This window comes from Mercurialis annua, linkage group LG5, assembly GCF_937616625.2.
Source record: "Mercurialis annua linkage group LG5, ddMerAnnu1.2, whole genome shotgun sequence".
Lineage (NCBI taxonomy): Eukaryota > Viridiplantae > Streptophyta > Magnoliopsida > Malpighiales > Euphorbiaceae > Mercurialis > Mercurialis annua.
The window spans coordinates 4,935,541-4,951,900 of NC_065574.1; the positions used below are offsets into that span (position 1 = coordinate 4,935,541).

General features: G+C 32.0%; 2 protein-coding genes across 2 annotated transcripts; one reads left to right on the forward strand and one right to left on the reverse strand.

The window, feature by feature from the left end:
- Positions 1 to 3,328: 3,328 nt before the first annotated feature.
- On the reverse strand, positions 3,329 to 6,118 carry LOC126680886 (proteasome subunit alpha type-5-like). Its single transcript, XM_050376153.2, has 9 exons — positions 5,963 to 6,118; positions 5,796 to 5,877; positions 5,484 to 5,564; positions 5,051 to 5,164; positions 4,867 to 4,968; positions 4,412 to 4,470; positions 4,014 to 4,116; positions 3,719 to 3,784; positions 3,329 to 3,614 (listed from the first exon to the last, which is right to left on the reverse strand). The coding sequence occupies exons 1-9, from the start codon at positions 5,974 to 5,976 to the stop codon at positions 3,522 to 3,524; spliced, it is 714 nt and encodes a 237-aa protein (XP_050232110.1). The 5' UTR covers positions 5,977 to 6,118; the 3' UTR covers positions 3,329 to 3,521.
- Positions 6,119 to 12,180: 6,062 nt separating this feature from the next.
- On the forward strand, positions 12,181 to 15,547 carry LOC126680885 (proteasome subunit alpha type-5). The gene is made up of 9 exons (XM_050376148.2): positions 12,181 to 12,303; positions 12,399 to 12,480; positions 13,204 to 13,284; positions 13,556 to 13,669; positions 13,751 to 13,852; positions 14,401 to 14,459; positions 14,738 to 14,840; positions 15,066 to 15,131; positions 15,270 to 15,547. Exons 1-9 carry the CDS (start codon positions 12,290 to 12,292, stop codon positions 15,360 to 15,362), a joined length of 714 nt encoding a protein of 237 aa, XP_050232105.1. The 5' UTR covers positions 12,181 to 12,289; the 3' UTR covers positions 15,363 to 15,547.
- The last annotated feature ends 813 nt before the right edge of the window (positions 15,548 to 16,360 follow it).

Genomic DNA, 16,360 nt, shown 5'->3' on the forward strand with positions numbered 1-16,360 from the left:
ATTACAAGATTCTAACCGCTGATTACTTTATCTTTCTAAAAGTAGTTCAAATTGAAACTAAAGAGTAAACATTAATAGCTTGAAAATCATAATAGCCAATAAACTAATACTGTCAAGTTTAAAATACTAACTTATAATTTTTTCTTTCATGGTAAACTTTCTAGCACATAGACTTTCAGTGGTGTTGATCTCGCCAAAATATCGAAGTTGGTCTTTTCCTATGTTGTTGCACGTGTTCCGAATACTGGAAGTCACATAGACGACAGCCAAATTGAAATGCTCCAAGATAATTCTCATATGGCCATTAAGCAGATTCATCGTAGCGGATCAGAGTTTTTTTTAAAATTTTATTGCTCTAATATGTTACTCTTTTTTAATTAGGAAAATAATTTGATACCATTTTGATTAAATGAAATCCTGATTTTTGGGCTAATAATCACCCATGGCCCCTCAATTTTAGGGGTACGGGCGCTAAACCCCCTGATGTTTAAAAACGGGCGCTAAACCCCCTGATCTTTGTGGCGGCGCTCACTAAACCCCTTTTGGACGAAATATGACCAAAATACCCCTGGCGCCGTTTTTTCTGGTCAACTGACCTTTTTTTCAAAAAAAAAATAAATAAATAGTGGCGCCACGTCAGCTGCCACGTCATCAAACTACCCTAAAAAATTAAAACACCTAAAATACCCCTAAAAACCCAACCCAATGACATCCAACCAAACCACTTTCACCCGAACCGCCACCACCACCCCACCGCTCTCCAGCCACCACGTCCGACCACCGCCATGGACGGAATTTTTTCCGGCCAGATCTGTTCGTGGAAGAACAGATCTGGGATCTGTTCTTCCACGAAGAACAGATCTGGAAGAACAAATCCCAGGACTGTTCTTCCACGAAGAACAGACCCAGATGGGTCCATAATCCACTCATCAGTTTGACATCTTCCTGCAAGAATTAGGACACAAGTTAACCCAAATTGAAAGAAAACATGGAATTTGGTGATTCAAATTTGGTAAACAACCTTATATTTGTGATACCTGTCAACTCCCATAGCTCCACCTGCAACACAAAAAAGAAATTGAACTCACAGAAAAATGAACATTAAAAATGAAGTACTAATTAGAAGGAAAGTTACTAACTGCCATGAGAAAAGACATCCCAAGCACCAGGACTACGTCCATCCTCATTTGCGGCTCCTTCCACCTTTTTCAAGAAACTCCATTAAATGATTGAGTCTTGTACTTTTATTTTTGGTTGAAATAAGTTTGTTGATGATGATGCAGAGTAGTTGACTGACCTGATAAGCAGAAGTTGCAGCACCAAAAACGAAGCCTGGAGGAAAATCTTGCCTGTTATATTGGTCAGCAGAAAACACTGAGAATGTTAAATTAGAACAGATCTCGTCGGATCTGTTCTTAGAACAGATCCCGACGGATCTGTTCCAAGAACAGATCCTCGGCAAGGATCTGTTTTAGGGATGACCGGAAAATTTTTCCGGTCATCTTCCGCTCGGAGAAGATGACTGGAAAATTTTTCCGGCAGTGGTAGGGTGGCGGCGGTGGGAGTGTTGGTTGGGTTGGTTGTTGTGGTTAATCAAATGGTTAGATTAGATTGGGTTGGTTTGTTTGTTTTTTGTCTTTTTCTATATTAAAGTAAGGGTATTTTGGGTGTTTGAAATTTTTAAGGTATATTTCTGACGTGTCAGATGATATGGCAGTGTCAGTTTTTTTTTTAAACTGACAATAGACTGAAAAAACAGCGGCAGGGGTATTTTGGTCATATTTCGTCCAAAAGGGGTTTAGTGAGCGCCGCCACAAAGATCAGGGGGTTTAGCGCCGTTTTTAAACATCAGGGGGTTTAGCGCCCGTTTTTAAACATCAGGGGGTTTAGCGCCCGTACCTCTAAAGTTGAGAGGCCATGGGTGATTATTAGCCTGATTTTTGATATGTTAAATCTCTATGTGTTTGAAGTGGCGGAATTTCTTAATCTTTGTTCCAATATTTTGACTAATAATTCCCTGTAGATCCTAGCCTTTGGACTCTTAGGCCAACCTTACAATAAATTTCATGAAATTTAAAAACGATCAATAAACTCTCTAAGTTATGTGGTGGTGCTCACAATGACCCTCTCATTTAAAAAAAAAACGTTAATTCTGTCAAAAGTGATGAGATGTCATTCTAAAAAGGAAAAAATTGGCGGCGGCACGTTAGTTACCACATCACCAAAAATTCAAAATATTTTAAACACCTAAAATACCCCTAAAATTATTAAAATTTAATTAAAAAAATTAAATATTTAGCCCAACAAAACCCAAACAAACCCAATTAAACCCAAATAAATCACCTGACTGCCACCTACCGTCGCTGGTCAATCGACTGACCGTTGGATTTTTTTTTCGGCGATCTTCTCTCTGCCGGTAGGAAGCGATGATTGGAAAACAGTGGGTGGGGATTAGGGGTTGGATTTGGTTGGGTTGGGTTGTATTGGATTTTTTAAATTTTTCAATTGAATTTCAAGTATTTCAGATTTTTAAATTAACGTGCCAGCTAACGTGGTGCCGTCAATTTTTTTTTTTAAATGACAGCTCATAACTTTTGACAGAGTTAATGTGTTTTTAGACAGAAGGGCCATGGTGATTGGTGAGCGCCCGCCACATAAGTTAGGACCTAAATGGCATATTTGAAATAAAGGTCTAAATCATATTCTGCAGAGAAAGATGCGATTCCAGCAAATTATTCAATGCATTTTCCAATTTCTTCCATTCATAGAGAAATTAGGTGCACCATAGATTGGTTTGAAGTGGATATTTCTTGGATCGAGTGTTTGTTACCTTCAGTAAATAGATTTTTGTGCTTGTGCTGGCATTTTAGGTGCACAATACGGATAGGGATTCCCTCAAATTAAAAATGAACTCGAAGGGGTCATATTTACAATATATAAAATTAAAAATTTACAATTTAAATCAAATTAATCTACACTGTTCATTTTACAATGAACGGTGCAGATTGTGAACATGATCCCCTCGAGTTCTTTTGAACTTGAGGGAATCCCAATCCGCACAATACTGCCTCAAGACAATACAATTCCAGCAATTGTATCTCGCCTATCCAAGTTCCACTAGAGTTTCTGGATTTGCGTTCTTGATAATCAAGAATTCTGCCAGATCCTTGAAAAAATATAACAAATGAAATGAACCAATTTGGTTTTTCATCAGTTCCAAACGCATGCCTAACTCAAACACATCAAATGTGAGTACACCCGAGGATATAGCAAATTGCATACCCTATAGGATTGAAGAGAGAATTAAAGTGGAATTGAGCTCAGCAAATTCAAAGAAAATTGGTGTTTTACTTTTGCTATCTGAAATGCAAATTACATAACCAATAAAAAGTCCGCACAGTTTTAGCACCACTCCAGAAAAATGTCCAAAACTGCCCAACCCTCTACTTCCCAAACTAATAGCAGACAACAAAGGATAATGCAGATAATTTTTTCAAAGTTTTCATGACTTCATTTTCATTCTATAGGCGACTAATAACAGTCTCCACCTCTGCAGGGGTATACAGATGGTAGACTTTGGCCACCCTTGCAATGTCAACATTGTTCGGAGTCACCTGAAATAAACAATGACACAATAGTTAGCGATTTAAAAGCAAGTGTAAAAAGAAAACAGAAGTACAAATTTGATGTCCAAATTAAGATGAATAGCATCGGGCACCTTTTCTTCCATTACTTGCTTCAGAATGGAAAGTGCAATAGTCTCGGCTTCTTGAAGAGTGAGGTCCTGCACAAAAATATCAAGTGATATCTCATCAGTGTAATTCCACATTATGGAGATACGATGTCATTCACACAGGAGGGTTTGAATTGAAAATCTCCAATCCTATCTCCAACTAAGGATAAGGTTTTCAAAATTCAAAATCTTCCTACTTTCAATCCTCTAAAACGAACATAGGATTAGTGTTGCACAACGTTGGGAAGAAAAGAAAGCTTAGAAAGGAAAAAATTGATACCTTGTTATATTGCTCTTGCAAAGAGCTATCTGCGCCTTCTGAACCTGAACCAATAGCCTTTCCATTGCATTGCCAAAATGTGCCCGATGGATCAGTATAGTACCTGTGCATATACAACATTACAGTTTAAACTAAATAACTGAGACAAATTACTGCCACTTGTAGAAGTGGAATATAGACAAGCTATTGGACCATAATATTAAAAATAGAGAATATTTGTTAAGATCCAGCCTCAACTATTGATTAGATAAATTAAATTGTTTCTCTATCCTGATAAAATAATTCATTTAACTGTCGATTTCTTCTTCAAATGATTATCAATGGAGCAGATGTGTAATAAGTTTTATGTACACTATATTTATCGACAATAAAGCTAACAGAAACACACAAGTACTCACAGGCTAGGACCATTCTCATCGTGGCCAGCGATCAGGAGTGACACCCCAAATGGTCGAGACTGCAAAAAAATTAGTTCAAAACAGCGGACGCGTCTGGCATTACGCAAGTATTTGAAATACAAACTATTAAAAGAACTGATAGATGCATAAAATTAAACATCTAGAATTTCACAACAAGGGACATGTTTGTTTTTCCTAATAAGAGGAATCATTCTAGCATTTTTGGCAAAATGTGACCAAGCAATTTATCTTCAACACAGAATAGCAAACATCTTTGACCAAAAGAAAATAGTGATGGAATGGAAAGCATTTTCACATCATTACCCTAATGAGTAATGACAGGTTAACACTTAACTGCTCTACATCCTCACAATGAAATAAATTAAAGACACTAGACTTAAATTATCAGAAAATAAGATTTAATTTTTTGGCAAGTGAGGAGCAATAACTCTTACCATGGATTCTTCATCGCCTTCACCAAATCGTAGTGCCAGATCACAGAGTGCTTGTGTTGTAGACTCCACTGTCATGGGCTCACCATAAGAGAACCTATGGTTCTGATAAGTTAATTAAGAGAATCAGAGATGTTGCTACTCCACCATGCGACAAATCATGAAAGCAGCAAGAATGATAAAGTACCTGAGTTTCGACACGTGCATGCTCAACAAGTGTCCGAGCATCTGCAATCAAACCACTCATAGCACATCCAATATGTTCATCAATTTCCATAACTTTCTCCACACTGCTGGGTTCCTGAAATGGAATTGATAAGACATGACACCTAGAACAAGGTAGAATCCTACAAGATTATAATTCTGATGACGCATGCCCTCAGATAATAAGATGTAGTAAAGTCTATTTTTTCAGCTAGATCATATTTGAGTTTTCAAGTAAATAAATACGGAAGTTCTACACTTGTACCAATATTGATGGAATCATTACAAGGCAACCCAAAGAGAAACAACACTCATGCAACAAGTTGAACAGATTGTGGGTTATTCACATCATCAAAATACGTATAAACATGCAATTCAAACGAACAAATAGACGACACGAGAAGAGAGTAGCAAACCAGCAGTGGTGAAGTAATACGCTTCTCGACGGCAAGCACAACACCTTCCTTTGTCTTTATCCCAATTGCTGTGGAACCTAGCTGCAAGTTAATTAAAAGACATGTTATTTTCAATCATCAACAACTTGGTTTTGCAGCAGAAAAACAACAAGAAATACAATTCTTCATAATTCTATGAACATAACAGTCTATTTGAAGAAGACTAAATCCAAAATTTCTAAATGTAGGCTGCTAAGCTTAGGTTCTGGTATTCAATTAATCATGTCAAAACAATTAACATGCTAAAATAATTTAGGGTTTATGAATTTTGACCTTGATAGCTTCAATTGCATATTCGACCTGAAATAATCTTCCTTCTGGAGAAAAAGTGTTAACTCCTCTGTCATACTCAGTCCTTCAAGAAAACACACAAATCAAAATCAATAAATTAACCTAAAAACATAAAAAAATTTAACTGAACTTAAGAGTTTTAATTAAACCTTGTGAGAAACATATTTTTATTTTGATTCAATTCTGAAACAAATTTGACTGGATTCTTTGAAGTAGATTGGCTTCGTGTTTCACAAGACAGCTCTCTATTGGGTTCTTCTGTCAATGCATTGGGCTTTTATTGTGTCTAATGGGTCTCTCTCTTCGAAAAGAGAAAATTAGGAAAAATACTCTCTTTTTAAAAATAATAGGATTTCCTACCTCAAGAAGGAAAAGATAGAGAAAATACCTCACCCTTTTACTATAATTATTTTTTTACTCTAAGACATATTTATATTATAATTATACCTACTTTTTATTATTATTTTACTCTAATTATATTTTTTTTACTCTAATAATATACCACCTGTTACTCTTTTTTTTCCTTTCTCTTTTTTCTTCTTTCTCTTCTCTGCTTTCTTTTTTTTCGTCATTTTTCTTCTTCTTCTTCTTCTTCTTCTTCTTCTTCTTCTTCTTTATTCTTCTTTTCTTCTCCATTTGTATTCTTTTTTTCATCATCGTTCCTTCATCGATCCGTTGTCGCTCCGCCATCGTTTCGTCGTCGCTCCGCCGTTCTTTCATATTTGATTTTAGCGATTTTTTTCTTAATTCGTGGTGATAAATACAATTCATTTTAACTTTCAGATCTAAATAAATTAATCTTGATTTTTTTCAATTTTAGATCTAAAAAGCTGCATGAAAAACGATTTTATGATGAAAAAACGATTTTCTGCAAACAAAACAGCATCTGATTATCATATGAGTATCACTGCATTATCATCACATTATCATAACACTGCAGAAAAAATTATTTTTTTTATAAAAAAACAGCCTCTGATTATCATATGAGTATCACTCTATTATCATGTAGTTATCATAATATTGCGGGGAAAAAAATTATGCATAAAATAATGTTTGATTATAAAATCATTATCATAATATTATCATATTTCGTTATCATAACATTATCATATGATACCGAGATGATATTTATGGTATCAAGATGATAATGTTATGATAATATCTATGATTATGTTATGATAAAACAATATTGATTATCATGTCAGTATCAGTATATTATCATGTTGTTATCATAACACTGCAGTAAGATAACTAGATGATAATGAAATATGATAATGTTATGATAATATCTATGATTATGTTATGATAAAACAGTATTTGATTATCATCTCAGTATCAGTATATTATCATGTTGTTATCATAACACTGCAGTAAGATACCTAGATGATAATGAAATATGAGAAGATTATGATAATTGGATGATAACGTGCGCAAAAATATAATTACAAAAGGATTTATGATAACCAGATGATAACGGAGTAAAATCATAAATATTTTTAAACCCAGAGTAAAAACATAAATCTGAAAAAAACGTGAGGTATTTTCTGCAACTTTTCTGTGTTGAGATAAAATGTGCAAATATTTTTATTTTTGGAGTAAATACCTAAATTTCCCCTTCGAAAATGAATGATACTTTTGCAAAAATATAATTTTGAAAATATTTATAAAAATAGGTATTTACTTTTTTCCTTTATAAAAATACGGAATTGATTACACTGTTGGTATAATTTAAATATATTTAAAACTTATGAACTGGAAAATTCGGAAATAACATGTGGTTTAATATTTGTATAATTTTAGTATACTTTCGGCATTATCGATAATTTTTTTTATATATTCTCATATGTATAATTTTAATATAATGTTAGTTTAATTTTTAGTATACGATGTGGTATAATGTTGGTATAATTATTGTTAAATATTACTAAAATTTTAGTATGTTTTGATGTGTATACTTTTTATATAATATTTATATAATTTTAATATATTTTTAATTTATATACATTATGCACAAATATGGAAGTGGAATTGACAAAACATGATGTTTTTTAAATTAATTCGGTATTTTTATAAATAAAAAAATTAACACTAATTTTATATCTATTTTTATTGTTTTAATAAATGGTGTAATTTCCTCGAAATGAATCCTTTGTAAAAAAAAGGATTATTCTCCAAATACCCGTTTTAGGTAAAGTATTTACACCATTTTGACCCATATTTTCCTCTTATCCTACATTACCTAATAAGCTAACTTATTTACCAAAAATACGCACTGTATAAAGAATTCTTATTTCATTTTAAGTTAAATTTTAACATAACCACTTTTTTTCTCTCTATTCTCTCTCTTCTTTTCTTCTTCCTTTTCATTTGATTTTCAGTTTATCTCATCCGATAACTTTTTCGTTCGTCTTTCCGGTCGCGCTTCTGTTCGTCTACTTCCGATGGATTTCTCGTCGCTTCTGGTCGTTTTTTCGTTCATCTTTTCTGTTCGCGCTAGTCCGTTCGTCTTTTCAGTTCGCGCCATAGATTTCTCGACTCGTTTTTAGATTTGTGTAATTTTTTAGTACTGATTTAAATATTTTGTAAATAAATTATTGCAGATCTATAATTTTTTGTTATAAAATTGTTCTATTATTCATATAATTATTTATTTTGTCTTCTCTTATTCATAGATTTGTTTATTGCTGCTGATTTTGTAAAGAAAAAATTGATTTATGGTGCATTTGTAGTAATTTTATAATATATTTACGTTTTAGTGTATTTTTGGTATATTTATAGTGTATTTCTGCCGTTTTTAATATATTTATGGTGTATTTGCAGTGTTTATGGTGTATTTGCAGTATTTCATGGTGTAAACCACAAAAAACACTACAAAATGCTATAAATATACTACTTATACACTATATATACACTATTTATACACTACTTATACACTAATCTTACACTATATATACACTATATACACACTACTGTTACACTATAAAAAAATAAAATAAAATTCCAAAAAAAAAAATCTATAAAAAATAAAATTAACACTATATATACACTAATCTTACACTATATAGAAAACTGTCGGTCGGTTCGGTCAAAAATCGAAAACCGAAATTGGAAACCGAAGAAAGGTTTTTGAAATTAAAAAAATAAAAAGATATTTTTTGTAAATAAAAAAAGATAAAAAAATCAAAACTTGACAGGTAAAGGTGTAAATAAATTATCAAAATATGTATTTCAGAAAATTACAAAAAAAAAAGCTACTATAAAATACATACTGATTATATTTTTTGAAGTATATGAAATTGATTAATACTAGGGCTTATTACCCAATATACCTAAATTTGGCCCAGGTTTATTTTTATACCGGTCCAATCTAAAGTTTACTTTTCATACCGCCCAAAATTAGAATTCTAACCTAATTGCTTTGAATTATTACTTTATTACTGTTTTTTGCTTTTCCTCTTTGATTTTGGCAGTTTTTTCTTCTTCTCCGCGAATCCAGCTCTGTTCCTCCACGATCTTCGCGATTTAAAGCACTGGTGCTCCACGTTCTTACTCTTTGCTTCCATTATCTCATCTGTGTAAGTTTTCTCCATTATCTCCATTATTTTGTTTTTTCACTTATAAATAGCGGTAAGTTTTCTTCTCCAGTTTCTCCACGTTCTTATTCCTTCGCTTCCGTCGTTCCGCCTCCGCTGTTCCATCTCCGTCGTTCCACCTTTGTCTCGCCGCGCCATCTTTCTTTTATCTTTTTGATTTTAGATCTGAAATTTTTTGTTTTTTTTTTCATTTTCAGATCTGTAATTTGATTATCTTTTACTGTTTATTCACCATTAAACATGTATAAAAAGTATCTTTAAAGAATCTAATACTTATTTCATGTTGTGTAGAATAATTTTGTGATTTTATGTAATAAAATTCTGTTATTTCTGCATTTTTTTTGTGTTTTGTTGTATTTCTGCGTTTTTTTTATTCTGCAGAACGATTTGTTGATGATGATTGATTGCTGAATTATTGTAATGTTATAGTGTTGTTGATTTTATGTTGATTTGTTGTTGATTTTAACAGTCACATAAGACTAGGTCAACTTCTGGTTCTACAAAGAAGAAACCTTCCACCAGAATCTATGGATTTTTTTTATTTAATTTTTAGTTTATAATTACTATCTGTTATTAGTTACTTAATTGATTTAGATTAATCTTTGTTATTTTTATCTATATGATTTTATGTCTGATTTTTATTGTGAATTTGTACTGTTTTTGTTTTGAAGTGTTTTGTTGTTTTATAGGTTATTGATTTGATTTATTCATAATGTGGAGTAAGTCTATTGGCCATAAACCGGAAAAAGGTTGATCGTTGATTGATACGGAGTCTGATTTTTCAAACTTGGACAAAACTGGAGAGAAAACAATGTCTCGTGAAACTGTTGAGGCTCTTTTTTTAGGAATGATGATTCTGAATTTTTTCACACTGTATATGTTGTTGTTTGGAATTCGTGTTTTCATTTGTTTTGTTTCTCATTTACTTAAAATTATTAATATTATATCAACATTTTATCAACATGTTATCAACATATTGTCAACATAGTATCAACACATTGTTTTGTTTTTTATTTTTTAAATCATTAATATTATATCAACATATTATCAACATACTGTCAACATAGTATCAACATATTGTTTTGTTTTTCATTTTCTTAAAATCATCAATATAATATCAACATGTTATCAACATACTGTCAACATAGTATCAACATATTGTTTTGTTTTTCATTTTCTTAAAATCATCAATATAATATCAACATGTTATCAACATATTGTCAACATAATATCAACATAAAATTAAAATAATATTAACATAAAATTAACATGGAATTAACCTACAATCAATATTTAATTTTGTTGACTTGACTTTTTTTGACATATTCACGTTTTTTGTCAGTTTTAAGATAAAAAAATCATCATGTAATAAAATGACTAATTTGAATGTTAATTTTTTTTACATTAATTTTCATTTTTTCAACACATTTTCAAGATTAACATAATATCAACAACATGTAATCAACTAACTAATTTAATTTTTTCAATCTTTTACATTAATTTTCAATTTTTTCAACAGTGTTTCAATTTAATTTTAATTGTTTTATTTTATTTCACATATAATGTGATTTTTTTCATTAATGCTAAAATCAACTAAATATCAACATAATATCAATACAATATCAACATTGTAACATTACAATAATTCAACATCATTATTGTCTTTTTCAATATCAATATAATATCAACACAATATCAACATAATATCAAATTACAATAATTCAACATCATAATTGTCTTCTTCGCCAATGCTAAAATTAACAACATATCAACCGAAAATCAACACAATATCAACATTGTAACATTACAATAATTCAACATGATTATTTGTCTTCTTCCCAAACGCTAATATATCATTATCTAGTCTTAGTTTAACTTTTATTTTTTAATTTATTTCACGGACAATATTATCTTTTTTTCCAATGTTAAAATCAAAACAATATCAACTGATTATCAACATAATATCAACAACACTGTAACATTATAATAATCCATCAATCAACCATCATCAACAAATCTTGCTGCAGAATAAAAAAAAACGCAGAAATACAACCAAGCACAGTAAAAATATAGAAATAACAGATTTGTATTCCATAAAGTCACAAAATTATTTTACATAACATGAAAAGATAATCTTTATACATGTTTAATGATGAAAAATTATTGTTATATAAAAAAAAGAAACAAAAAAAAAAATTGCAGATCTGAAACGAAGAAGAAGAAGAAAAAAGACGATGAACTTCAAATCTGATGAAATTAAAATTGAAAACAGTGACAGTAACAACGAGCGGAAAAAATAACTTCGACAGCGAGATAAAGATAGAACGGCAGAGACGGAGCGCGGAAAACAGATCTGAAGATGCCGATCTATTGGACGGCGATCTGTTGGACAACTGATTAAGATGAAATTTGAGCTGAGTGTGAAAAAAGAGTTGGTGATTGAAGAGAGAGAAAAATGAGTTGAGAGGAAGAGAGAAAGATGAGTTGAGAGGAGAGGAGAGAGAAAATAATAAAATTATGATTTGATTTGTTATTAGGTTGTTTATATATACACCGTATAAAAATAAAGATTACCAGCGTGTGTGGTAGTTTTAATATGTCAAAAGTTGTACAGTATAAAAGTAATATTTTAATGAAACTTGGTTATTTGGGTAAAAAGCCCTTAATACTATATCACGTATATATGTCAAGAGGCCTTTTGAATAGACACAAATACATGGGCCTTAAATACTAAAAGCCCAAAACATTGACATAAGAACCCAAAACCCGAAACGTTTCGATTATAGAGAGCTGTCTTGTAAAACAAGTAGAGAGAGACGGTTGCTTTACAAAACAGATCATTCTCTCTATTTCAAAGATCTAACATTCAGAATTAATCAAAATATGTTTCTCACAAGGTTTAATGAAATTTTTTAAGTTCAATTCAAAAATGTACATTTTTAAGTATTTTTAGCATAAGTTTTTTGATTTTGATTTGTGTTTTTTTTTGAAGGACCGAGTATGATAGAGGAGTTAACACTTTTTCTCCAGAAGGAAGATTATTTCAAGTTGAATATGCAATTGAAGCTATCAAGGTCCAAAATTATTAACCCTACTGTTGTGGTGATTTTGTTGAGCTTTGAAATATTTTCCGAGTATTATGTTAATTGAGTTTTGAATTTAACTGATTGCTGTGCTAGATTGTTTTAGCGTGTTAATTGTAAGTGTAAATTTGATTTTTGGAGTTTTTCTTTTCGATTATGAAGAACCTGAGTACCGGAAAAATCATTTGAATTTGTACCGGATTCTGGTGTTGAAAACTCGTAGAGTGTAATGTCGTGTTAGCAATTAACTAGATTCTTTTTCTTAAGTTTATCACGAGGTTATAAATTATGAACAGAATGAAATGAAGTTTATAAAATGATTAGCTGAATAAGCTATGTTGAGTGCTTGATGTACTGTTTTAACTTTCTTGCTTGACTGCAGCGTGAAAGGGCTGTTGATTTTTTTCCTGTTTAGGGTTACTTTTAGTTTAAAGAATTACGGAAGAATTTGAGTGACTCTAGTGTCTCTAATGGTTTATTTTGAAAAATTGGTGTATTAATACTTATCATTTAATACAAGGATCTAAGATTAGCAGCCTGCATTTAGGATTATTTATTTATTGCAATAGAGAAATTCTGATATAGTCTTCTTCAAATAGACTGTTTTGGTCATAGAATTATCAATTATGAAGAATTATATTGCTTGTTGTTTTTCTGCTGCAAAACCAAGTGTTTGATGATTGAAAATAACATGTCTTTTAATTAAATTTGCAGCTAGGTTCCACAGCAATCGGGATAAAGACAAAAGAAGGCGTTGTGCTTGCCGTTGAGAAGCGAATTACTTCACCACTGCTGGTTTGCTCCTCTCTTCTCGTGTTGTCTTTTTATTCGTTTGAATTGCATGCTTGTACGTCTTTTGATGATGTGAATAACTCAGAATCTGGTCAACTTGTGGCATGAGTGTAGAACTTCCATATATATTTATTTGAAAACTAAAATATGATCTAGCTAAAAAATAGACTTCACTATATCTCATTCTCTGTGGGATCATTCTGCGTCATCAAAATTATAATCTCATAGGATTCTACCTTGTTCTAGGCGTCATGTGTTGTCAATTCCATTTCAGGAACCCAGCAGTGTGGAAAAAGTTATGGAAATTGATGAACATATTGGATGCGCTATGAGTGGTTTGATTGCAGATGCTCGTACACTTGTTGAGCATGCACGTGTGGAAACTCAGGTACTTTATTGTGTTGCTGCTTTCATGATTTGTCACATGGTGGAGGAGCAACATCTCTGATTCTCTTAATTAACTTATCAGAACCATAGATTCTCTTATGGTGAGCCCATGACTGTGGAGTCTACAACGCAAGCACTCTGTGATCTGGCACTACGATTTGGTGAAGGCGATGAAGAATCCATGGTAAGAGTTATTGCCTCTCTCTTGCAAAAAAGAGTAACTTTTATATTCTGATCATTTAAGTATAATGTCTTTATTCATTATGTGGATGTAGAGCTCTTAATCTATCATTAGCATAATGATGCGAAAATGCTTTTCATTCCATCTATAGTTTGTTTTTTCAAGATGTTTGCTATTCTGTGTTGAACATAAATTGCTTGGACACATTTTTCCGATGCATTGCTGGATTGCCACTATCTGGCATTCTTAACTAGTAAAATGCTAGAATTTTCCTCTTATATGCAAAAAGAAACATGTATTTTGTTGTGAAATTCTAGACTTTTCTTTCCTTTGTCAATTGCTAAGTGATATCAATTTTCAAATTGTTTGTATTTTAAATGCTTTTGTAAGCGGAGGATGCGTCTGCTGTTATTTAGAAAGATAATGGAAGTCTCTATACATGCTTCTTTTCTGCTCAGTTGAATAACACTTATTTTTCTCATATGCAGTTAAATCCTAGGATAGACATAGTATTTATGCTTTATGCTTATTATGGTCTAATTTTCTTGCAGTCTCGACCATTTGGGGTGTCACTCCTGATTGCTGGTCATGATGAGAATGGTCCTAGCCTGTGAGTACCTGCGTGTTTTTTTTCCTGTTTTTTAACACAAAGTTACTGGTGATTAAACATATGTCCCTATTGATATTCAGTGGAAAAAATGGACAATTATATGGATTCTTTTATGATTTATCAGGATAGAGAAACAAATTAACTTCTCTAATGAATAATTGAGGCCGGATCTTAACAAATATTCTCTATTTTTTTATTACGGCCCTATAGCTCATTAATACAAGTGGTAGTAATTTTTCCAGTTATTTGGTTTAAACTGTAATGTTGTATATGCGCAGGTACTATACTGATCCATCGGGCACATTTTGGCAATGCAATGGAAAGGCTATAGGTTCAGGTTCAGAAGGTGCAGATAGCTCTTTGCAAGAGCAATTTAACAAGGTATCACTTTTTTCTTTCTAAGCTTCCTTTTCTTCCCATCCGTTGTGCAACTTTTAGCCTATGTTCGTTTTAGAGGATGCAAAGTAGGAAGATTTTGAATTTTGAAAACCTTATCCTTGTTGGAAATAGGATTGAATATTTAGAATTCAAACCCCTCCAATGTGAATGACATTGTATCTCCATAATGTGGAATTACACCCATGATATATTGATACTTTTGTGCAGGACCTCACTCTTCAAGAGGCCGAGACGATTGCACTTTCCATTTTGAAGCAAGTAATGGAAGAAAAGGTGCCTAGTGCTATTCATCATATTTTGGACATCAAATTTGTATTATTGTTTTATTTTTACACTTGCTTGTCAAACTGTGCTATTGTAAAGTGTATGTATGCTGTAAACTCGCTAACTATTGTGTATCGGTTATTTCAGGTGACTCCGAACAATGTTGACATTGCAAGGGTGGCCAAAACCTACCATCTGTATACCCCTGCAGAAGTGGAGACTGTTATTAATCGCCTATAGAAAGAAAAGGAACTCATGAAAACTATGTTAAAATGATCTGCATTGTCCTTTATTGTCTTAGTTGGTGAAGCAGAGGGTTTGGCCATTTTAGACATTTTTCTGGAGCGTGGTTCTAAAACTGTGACTTTTTACTGGTTATGTAATGATTTCTTATGGTAAAAAATGAAACACAAATTTACCTTTAATTTCTTGAGCTCAATTCCAGGATAATAAACTCTCTGGGTCACTAAGGTTACCTTGAATTACAAAATAATCACTAAACTTCATTTTGTTACAAAACAGTCACTGAACTATACTTTTTGTTACAAATGGGTGTCACTCCTATAAAACGCAATGTTTTTGCTTACGTGGCAAACCAAAATTACAAAAAGGGACATAGTTCAGTGACCTTTTTGTAATAAAAAGTATAATGCAATGACTTTTTTGTAATTCTCGAAAAGTTTAGTGTTCTTTTTGTAACGATATTAGCTTGAAAATGGTGCGTTTTATATAAGTGACACCCCTTTGTAACAAAAGGTATAGTTTAGTGACCATTTTGTAACAAAATGAAGTTTAGTGATCATTTTGTAATTTGAGGTAACCCTAGTGACCTAGGGAGTTTAATATCCCTCAATTCCACTTTCATTCTCTCATCGATCCAATATGGTTTGCAATTTGCGGTATCTTCGGTTGTACTCAAATTTGATCTGTTTGAGTTAGGCATGTGTATGTGGTAGCATTTAATATCTAACTACTAAAACCCAAAATTCTAGCTGTCGATTATCATTTTTGGAAGAAAAAAATAGTCCTTATGGTGAAAAAAATTTAAGGCCCCGCTTGGTTCATTTTATAGCAATTCTTGGGAAATTAACTTTCCGGGAAGTATAGTTCCTGAGAAGTTAACTTCCCAGAAAGTTGATAAATATTGCTTGTTTCGATTTTTACTTCCCGGAAAGTACGAAATTGATTTTTAATTAAAAGACAAAATATCCTTTGATAATTTTTTTATTATTAAACAA